Source organism: Vigna unguiculata, chromosome 3, assembly GCF_004118075.2.
Source record: "Vigna unguiculata cultivar IT97K-499-35 chromosome 3, ASM411807v1, whole genome shotgun sequence".
Classification (NCBI taxonomy): Eukaryota; Viridiplantae; Streptophyta; class Magnoliopsida; order Fabales; family Fabaceae; genus Vigna; species Vigna unguiculata.
In genome coordinates, this window is record NC_040281.1 from 12,723,605 (window position 1) to 12,733,961 (window position 10,357).

The 10,357-nt window shown below is 30.6% G+C and overlaps 1 protein-coding gene across 1 annotated transcript; it reads right to left on the minus strand.

The window, feature by feature from the left end:
• Window positions 1-8,992: 8,992 nt before the first annotated feature.
• On the minus strand, window positions 8,993-9,719 carry LOC114179068 (pathogenesis-related protein 2-like). Its single transcript, XM_028065273.1, has 2 exons — window positions 9,479-9,719; window positions 8,993-9,390 (listed from the first exon to the last, which is right to left on the minus strand). The coding sequence occupies exons 1-2, from the start codon at window positions 9,657-9,659 to the stop codon at window positions 9,104-9,106; spliced, it is 468 nt and encodes a 155-aa protein (XP_027921074.1). The 5' UTR covers window positions 9,660-9,719; the 3' UTR covers window positions 8,993-9,103.
• Window positions 9,720-10,357: the final 638 nt, after the last annotated feature.

A 10,357-nucleotide genomic window follows, 5' to 3' on the forward strand; every position in this document is an offset into this window, starting at 1 on the left:
ATCTGTATGCACTAGTGCTAGTCTTTCAACTTTAGACGACTTACTTGTTTTGGAGAAGCTAACCTTTTTCTGCTTTCCAAAGATACAATGTTCGCAAGGTCCAACGTCAACATGCTTCAAGTTAGGTATTTTACCTTTTGAGACCATGAGCTTCATTCCTTTCTCACTCATATGCCTAAGTCTCTGATGCCACAAAGAGGAACTGTTGCCAACTTCTGCAACTGATATCATATCCTCATCTGCAATCATGTAAAGAGATCCCCGCTTCTTTCCACGAGCAACAACAATATTACCTTTCATTACTTTCTAGTGTCCATCTCCAAAGGTGGTGTAATGCCCCTCATCATCCAACTGCCCTATAGATATTAAGTTTCTCTTTAAGGCTGGAATATGTCTGACATTCTTCAAAGTCCACACACTTCCATTAGAGGTTCTGATATTGATATCACCTCTTCCTATAATATCAAGAGATTTTCCATCTGCAAGGTAGACCTTCTCAAACTTTCCTGGAACATAGTTAGATAATAGTTCTAAAGAAGGTGTAGTATGAAATGACGCACCTGAGTCCATAATCCATGAATCAATAGAACTATCTAGACTACATAATAGTGCATCTTCAATTTCATTAGTTGCTGCATTTGCTGATTGATCACTATCTTGCCTCTTGTTGTTCTTCCTTGGAGCCCTACATTGATTTGTAAAGTGACCCCTTTTCTGACAATTCCAACAAGTGATATCATTCCGGAATTTTGGTTTTGATTTCTCTCTAGACTTTGATCTGCCTCGGCCTTGATTACGACCTTTATGGCTACTTCTTCCTCTAGTTTCAGTACTCAATGCTGAACCGGAACTAGAACTGGAAGATTCCCCTGAACTTTTCCTGCGAACATCTTCGCTTAAGATCAAGTCACGGATGTTATCAAGCTTCAACTTACTATTACTTGCAGAATTACTAACTGTAGTAACAGTTGCACTCCAACTTTCCGGAAGAGATGATAATAAAATTAATGCTTTCACCTCATCATCAAATGTTATCTGCACTGATGTCAACTGCGCAATAATTGTATTGAATTCACTAATGATTAGTAATCGAGTTACCTTCACCCATTTTTAGGTTGACTAGCCTGCGAATCAAATACACTTTATTGGCTGCAGATGGCTTCTCATACATATTTGACAATGCCTTCATCAAATCTACGGTTGTGTTCTCGTTCATGATGTTGAACGCAACATTCTTGGCTAATGTCAACCAGATCACACCGAGTGTCTGCCGATCTAACAAATCCCATTATGCCTGCTCCATGTCAGTTGGCTTCTGCCCTGTTAAGGGTAGATACAACTTCTTCTGATACAGGTAGTCCTCTATCTGCATCTTCCAGAACCCGAAGTCACTGCCATCAAACTTCTAAATCCTCACCTTCCCTTCTTCCAATGCCATTGTTCTTGCTGCTTTGACGAAAGCTTTTGCTGCTTTTGACCAAAGCTCTTGTTGCGGCTTTTGACCAAAGCTCTCACTACTTCTCTAAACTGAGATTCCCAAGAAGAAAAAAAGAAACCAAATCTTTTCTGATGTGGAAGATCAGACAATGCTGCAACCATAGAGCATACTAAGAAAAATTGCTTTGATACCAATTGTTAGGAACAAGGCAATAAAGAAAAGAATAAAGGAGAGAAAAATAGACACAGAGAATTTAACGTGGTTCGGCGTACAATGTGTATGCCTACGTCCACGACTACACTAGGAAGTATTTGTATTTTGGGTGTATCTTAAAGCTTTACATAGAGTCTCTTATATAGTAAAATAGAGAACCACATCTCACTATTCTAAGCGATGTGGAACTAAATCAAGCACCATAATTCTAACATCCTCCAAAGAAATATTTAATAAAAAAGTTAAATGGCAGACCCATCACGTTCAACCATGGCGACTGCTGTGTACTGTATATGCTGGGATGAATGAAATATCAAGTGGTCATTACAATGATGCAGTTACTTTTAAATAATAAAAATCCAATTAAACCATCAAAATTATATCTGGCTAATTAAAAAATCATGACATCATTTGTAAATGCGTACTAAACATTAGATTAACAACGTGATACAAATATTGATAGTAAAAATTATCTATAATTATATATAAATATATTTTATTTTGTGTTTACCTCTTATTTTTTTATTTTATTTTTAATTATTATTTTAAAAATTAATTATTTAATAAATATTTTATTTTTAATCATTATTTTAAAAAAATATTTTATTTTTAATAGTTATTTTAAAAATCTCTCTTGAATACATATTTTATTTTTCTAATTTTATATTTAATAATTATTTTAAAAAATAATTATTTATTCTAAAAATAAAAATTATTAATTTTCATGAAAATAAAAAAATGTAAATATAAGCGCTAATTATTATAAAAAATATGAGGAATGAATCTTAGAAATATTAAACAGTTATTTCAGAATATTAATTTAAAAAATAATTAGTAAAAATATATACCTGTGTAAAATTACAAAAGCAATATTTGTTTTCAAACAATTAAAATATTTAGTATAAATATTGAACACTACTTTTCATTAATGGGTACTTTCACTAAACTGGTTATTAAAAACTGAAAGTCCAATTGCTACAACGACATCTACAAAACATTTCTTCTTTTAAATAAAAAGAAAAAGCATCTAGAAGGCGTCAAAAAAAAAAAAAGCACTACAGTCTATCTGCATCCATGTATAGTTCCATATTAACCTTTTGTTTGACCCTAGTGAAGAACAAAAAAAAAGTAGAAATTAAAAGTAAACAAGGTTATAAAAGTATGATTCAGGTAAGGTTTTATTTCATATCTATTAAGCAAAATTTTTAAATATTTAGAAGTGACTATAATTTAAATATTAATTTATAAAATTAAAAATTTAAATATTAATTTATAATTAATAACGATAATATCAATTTAAATATTAATTTATAAAATTAAAAATTAATAAAAATTATAATTAGTTAATAAATTGATCTTTAAAATTATAGTTATCCCGTGAGTTTAGCTATCAAAGAAATTGATGACTAAAAATGACCTACCTAGATTTTGGCTAATAAAATGAATTACTTTCTAAATTAGTCTCTAATTAATTAGTGACCAATTATAATTTTTTATTTATAATAATGACTATTTTTTAATCAATAATTTTATATTTTATAAATTGGTAAATATAGTGACTAACTAGTTTTTGTTTCTAAAATTGATTTTGAATCGATAATTTTCTTGTAGTGTTTACTTTAAAAGTAAGAGTTAAAAGACTATGTGTTTTTACTTCCAATAAAAAAGTGTATTGTAGTGTTATTTATGGTTAACAATTATATTTTTATTACGAATTAATATTTTATTTAATTAAACTTATTACAATCGACTCTTAAATCTCTCTGGTACCTGTAAATATCCCTATTTATAAATGTGTTTTATCTTCATCTTTATACTATCTTTTAAAACAAACAAGTATTCATAAGGTTTAGAGATCCTTCAATGCACTCAATTGATTATCTTGAGAGAGAAACGCATATGATTTTGTTTTGCCTTGTGCAGTAGGAACGTTTTCTCTATAAGGACAACGTTATACTTGCCTCAACCCAGGACACACCCGTGCATGAAAGGGATTTGGCATCGGTTAATTTTGCCATTCTGCCCCGATTTCAGAACCAAGGCATATAAGAGCGAGGCTAAAAAGGTTTAACTTTTGACCTCGAGTGTGAACCGAATCAGAAACCCCCACATTCTGCCTCGGTTCTTTTGAAAACCGAAGTCATATCTCTCTCCCCCATTAGGGTTTCATTCCAACGTTGGTGAGTGACGACAATGGAGGTTTGTGTTCACGTTGCACTTTGCTGCATTTAGGTGACGTGGTTGATAATGGAGCTCGCGGTTTCACTTTTCGTTTTCCAACTTATTGGTTCTTTAAATGGTGTATGTTTTGTCGTTTGCACAAGGCTTGTGACGACCACTACAATGGAGGTTTCACGGTGGCTCGATCTGTTGCACGGTTGCTCACATGGAGGATGTTGATCCATCAAGGCTGAAGGCAGTTAGTTGACGTAGCGATGGTGGCGTGTGAGGCACAACAGCTATTGACGAAGGCACGAATCAAAGGAGAAAAAACAAGGTGCATCATTGTGGAATACAAATCAGAGGAGAAAAAAATGAAGGTGCAACATTGTGGAAGATGAAGAACAATGCACTCACATTTTTGACTCTCTAATTATGTATATGGCCTCAATTCAATTTTTAACCTAGGAAAAATAGGGCTTTGGCACCGGTTCAGTTCCACCTGAGGCCAAATGTCACTATCCTAGTGATATTTTTGAAATATCAACGAACTTTTTTGCTTCGGGTCAGTGAGATTGAAGCCTATAAAGATTTATGACAGTGCGTATTTTGTAACTGAGGTAGAAAACCTAGCAGGAATTGCAAAAATATCACTATGCCATTATATGCTTCAGTATCGTGATAACCAAAGCCTATAATGCGAGGCAAAATCCCAAAACTGCACTAATGATATTTTTACCTTTTTATTCATTTACTTTTTATCTCTTATTATTACAGAAATTGTTGGATTTGATTAATATTCTTTAATATATATATATATATATATATATATATATTAAAATTAGTATTGCTCTAATAATTATTATTATATTATTCTTATTAACATATTTGATTAATCATTTCTAACATTTCCTTCCATGCTACAAGCCTGTAAAAATCATCATAGATGAATCACAAGTAGAGCTGTCAAAATGGGTTGGAATTTGCGAGCCAGCCCGGCTCACCAGGGGTTTGGTTCGGGTTGGGTTGAATTTTTTTTACAAATTTCAATACAGGTTGATTTTTGACCCGGCTCATTTAGAACCCGGCTCATACGGGTTGAACCCGTGGTGAGCCGGGTTGGCTCACCAACCCGCAGATAAAAGGGTCACACAAGTGTTTTTTTTTATTAAGTTGGGCTTTACATCTGGGTCATGTTAGGTTAATTTGTATTTTTTTTTATTTTGGTTTGTATTTGGATTGTATTAAAGTTTATTTAGATTTTAATTAGAATTCGAATTTAGTTTTGACTGGAAAAAAATAAAAAAGTAAAATTTTTTTAATTAAGTGAACCCGTGAGTCAACCCGTTTAACCCGCCAACTCGTGATGAGTCGGGCCAGGTTCGAATTTTCTTGGCTCGCTAAAAAGTGAGCCGGGTTAGGTTGGCTCACTAAATCATCAACCCGTGGTGAGTCGAGTCAGGTCGGACCAAGTTACTCGTTTTGACAGCTCTAATCACAAGCACCCAGCCAAATTAGATAAACTACAAACAGTTAGAACAAAACCAATAAAGAAAAGAGGGTGGCGAGGCGGTGCTTGATGGAATCGACCATGGATGGCAACGGGTGAGGCGGGGACGGGTTTCACTATCCTATACCCATCCCCGTAAAAAAAATGCATCCTCATCCCCATACTCAAATCCAACGGGTATTAAAATTTTATCACATCCCCATCGGGTAACGAGTATAATCTCGTACCCATACCCATACTTGTTTCCTTACTACTTCAATATAAATTTTAATTAATTTTTATAAAACAATAAAAACTTACGATAAATGAAACATAATATTATCAAATATTCAATCTTAGAAAGATGATTGTTTCTTCAATATCAAATATTTTAAAATAAATTATAATTGTTTATATTTTAGATTGGAATACCAAATAAAATTTAAAAATATTTTTAAAAAAATTTAAAAATATTTTTAAAAAAATTTAAAGAAAAATAAATATTCAAATTAAAATATATTTTAAATGTTTTTTTACTTCAATTTTTTAAATTCTAATGAATCTCTTTTTGTATACACTAATAAAAATGATCATACATTACTTAATCAAAATGATGCAAATAAAAATAATAAATATAATAATCTTTTTTAACATGAATATTGTATCTTTTGAACTCCAATATATGTTGGATGGTGATAAAAAATATTCATGGCAATTACATTAAATATTGATATTGTAGTAAACAAAAGTGATTTATAGTGAAAAATTACAGTATGATTAATATAATGAGTTAGAAAATAAAAAATAATTAGATAAAATACACTGAAATAGTATTCTAAATGATGAAAATAAACAACAAATAAAAATATTAAAAAATTAACAAATGTATGTATTAGAAACTATTGAAAGAAATCGCACAAAGGAAAATGAATGTATAATTAAGGGTATGATAAGATGAAAAATACCTTAGACATCTAAAATCACTTTTCAAATATCAACATATATACTCAATGGTTGAGAAATAATTGTTTTAGCAAAACAAAAAAGTTCTTCAAATGAAACAAAAATTAATAAAAATAAGTAAAGAATTTTTTTTATATTACTTAGTAAATGAAATGTTGATGCTATTAAACACTTAAATTGAGAGTATTAAACATACTCATGTGAAAGGAAAATATACAATAAATAAAAATATTAAAAAATAATAGAAATATTCAAATATGAAACATAATTTTTTTTAATTGACATACATCATTTTAACATAATTACATAAATGTTATGATAAGAAGAAAAATATATTGGACATACGAATGAGTTTCATGACAAACCAAATAATTATAAGAAATAAAAAATTGAAAAATAAAATTATATATATATATATATATATATATATATATATATATATATATGGTTACTTAATTAATTGTGAATATTTTAATAATTTAAATGATGGTGGAGATATGCCAGGGACAAGTATTATGGCCGGGATATGTACATCCCCATAACTATCCCCATACCCAATTGAAAAAGTCGAGAATTCCTCATACCCATACCCAGTCAATGCGGGGATTCTCCGTCAAAACGGGGACGGATTCGGGTAATATTCACGAGGGCGGGTTTATTTGCCATCTCTAGAATCGACCATGGCTTCTACGTTCAATATACCAAATATAAAATCCCCTTTAATTAAAATTAATATATATATATATATATATATATATATATATATATATATATATATATAAAATACATATCATATATAGATTGCTTTTATATAACTCATCTCTTTGTATAAACTTTATATAAGCACACACTTTATATTTTTATATATTTATATATTATTATAAATTATATTATAATTTAAATATATAAATTGAAATATATAATCTAAATTTACCACATAATTACATTTAAAATTTTATTTAATTGTAACTTATGTAATAACGATTTAATGTTATATTTAATCATCCTTTATATGTAATTTTTGTATTTTTAATGTTCTTTTTATGTAATTTAAGAATTAAAATTTAGTCTTTGTATAAGAAATTAGAGATACAACAGTTGAACTTACTACAAAAGATAATTTCTAATGATTAATATTACCTTTGAATTGTTAATAGAAATTTTTTGTGAAGAAATATTATTTAATTTTCTTATACTTGAGTAATGGAAATTAACAAATTATTTATTATACTATTATATCGGACATATAATTTTGTCATGTTTGTAGAATGATTATTGGGTATGATTAAATTTTTGTGGAATTAATGATTAATCAAAAAAGAATTCATCAGCTCTTAGTAATGAGTTTGAACTCTATAGAAGTAAAGTAAACATTTGTCTAAGTTCGCATTCATTTAAATTCGTATTTCGTCTAAATCTGCATTTGAAAAGGTAAAATTCTCGAATCAATAATTTTGTAACTTTATTTTCAAAAGAAAAAAAAAATCATGTAAAGTCATTTAATAACTATTTTTGATTCGTTCATGTGTCGTTACCAATATTTTCAATATTTCACCATTTCCAATAAAGAGAAAAGAAGTCGTAGCATTGTTTTCATTGAGACCTTGAAGTTTTACATTGAAATTTCTCATTTTGATGGGTCACATGATTGCTAACTCCACCATCAAAGTACCATTTATAGCCTTGATAGTGGTAGGGGGAGGTTATGAAAGCACTGTGATTTTCTCTCTTGCTATTTTCAGCACTATGATTTGAACCTGACTAATCATAACGAAAACAATTCACTACTATGTACCCAATCTTGTTACATACCCATCATATTGGTTTGAATCTACCTCTTTTGAAGTTAGAGTCCCTACAATTATCTTGTGTCCCTGGTTTATTGCCTCTAAATCAGTTTTGGTTGTAAGGTTTATTGAAGTATTCATCGAGAGATTATTGAAACTTTTCAATCATTCTATTCTGTTTTCAAAAGTCAATAATTGGATTTGTAGATAAATCCTAAACCGTAAATCCTATAACCACCCTAAGAGAGCTTGATCTTGTGATTCACTCTTCATAATTAGGATTGTTTATCCGAATTTTGTCACTTGCATTGACAAACGGTTATATACATTCTTTTATTCCTAGTATATATCCATCAAGTATGCAACTTCCAATTGGTGGAATAACCTGTGACTTAGGAGATAGTTATTCTCTATCAACCTGACAGAGACAATTGTGGATAGATATTTTTGTGATATGTTGACTACAGAAGGACAAAGACAAGATGGGGGAGACGCAAACGAAGATGGAAACGCATACCTAAGATGCAAACGAAGAAGGAAACTCCTGATACCCATGCGAAATGGGAGGGAAACATGAATTGAGATGTGGAAGGAAATCGAAATGGTTAAAGTTTACAAAAGAAGGGGACGGAACCGGTGAAAAACAATTGAGGGAAGGAAAAAAGTAAAATGAAAAGTGTATTATAATTTGTGTATTTTATAAACCTCTTCAAATAACAATAAAACTCCATTATCATTATTTTTTAAACAATCTAGCAGGCCTGTTAATTTGTAGTAGATACTGATGTAACTAAATAATACCTTTAAGACTTTCATCCAATTCATTCTTTAAGACAAACAAAAAGTTCAAACTTTCTATATGCAAATTCGAATTCCTTTAGTATAAGTTATGGATGAAATGAGATACAAAGATATCAGCTATCGCTGTCTGAGGCCAAAACAAATAAGGAAAACACTCTTATTTTATAAACCAACTTAACTTAAACCATACACTCCACACAAGAAAACTCAATATATAATATCAGAAGGTCCTTGCTGATAACTTAGATGAATTCAAGCATTGGCCAAAAGGTAAGCCTCAATGACCTTGAAAAGAGCATCACTCTTGGCTTTACCAGCTTTGAGTTCATCTTCATTGGGTGGAGCTTCTCCTTTGCTGTGATAATTTATGCGCAGCTTTACCACTGAGCCTCCGTTGGATCCATCACTGAGGATGGAGTCGATGGTGATCTTCTCTGCAGTGTCTGGCAAGGCAGCACCACCAACTATGCTGTAGCTGTATCCCAACTTAGCCTCATCTATTCCTTCTATTTTGTGCAACACGAACTTTGTCTCTCCATCTGTTCATTCATTCACCACATTCACATTAATCACTTCACTTTATATGCAGACACAGAAAATGTAGAGAAAATGAGTGAAGATGTTTACCCTCAAGGAAAGAGATCTTCTTGATGGTTCCGACGCCACCGTTGCCCTCAACGATTTCAACACTCTTGAAGGAATCAACAGCCTTTGGGACGATGTTGTCGGCATCTTTGACGAGAGCCTTGTAAAGGGTAGCAGGAGCCACCGGAGAAGTGGTTTGGTCCTCGAATGTGAAAACAGCCATTATGGATTCTAAATGAGATAACGAAATGGAAGATGTTTGTTGCTGTACTGTGTTGTGTTGTGTGTGGTTCTTAGGCAGAGGAATGGCGTGTATTTATAAGGAAGCAATAGCACCCACTGCTTGAACCAACTCATTAGTTTAATACAGATTATGGTCTCATTTTATTCTTTACATTCTTAAATGAAAATCGTTTCTTTTAAGCAACTTTCATATGAAGTACTTTAATCTTAAGTCATAAGACATGATATGAGATGATATTTCTATTTTAAACAGCCTAAATATATATATGTTTGCAAATACTCCATAAATAACAAAACTTATGAATTTTTGTTTTCATTTTTCATGCTGTCTATCTTTCCATTGTTTCACCAATTTTTTATTTTTAACATTTTTTCCTCTAGTATAATCTGTGTAATATTTTTTAATCTATTTTTCTATTGAATATTAAATACTATTTTATTTGATGTTGAATCGTTCAAATTCAAAGAAGTTTCTTCCAAAAAAAAAATGTTAAATGGCAGACACATTACGTTCAACCATGGCGACTGCATGTGTACTGTATTGTATATGCAGGAAGGAATGAATAATGTTTTATATTATATAAATCTTATTTAGTTTGCGCTTTAAATAAATAAATGTTTAGATTTGTAATAAATAATTTTGAATCCTAAATTTCCTTTCAGAATAATGTTAATCTT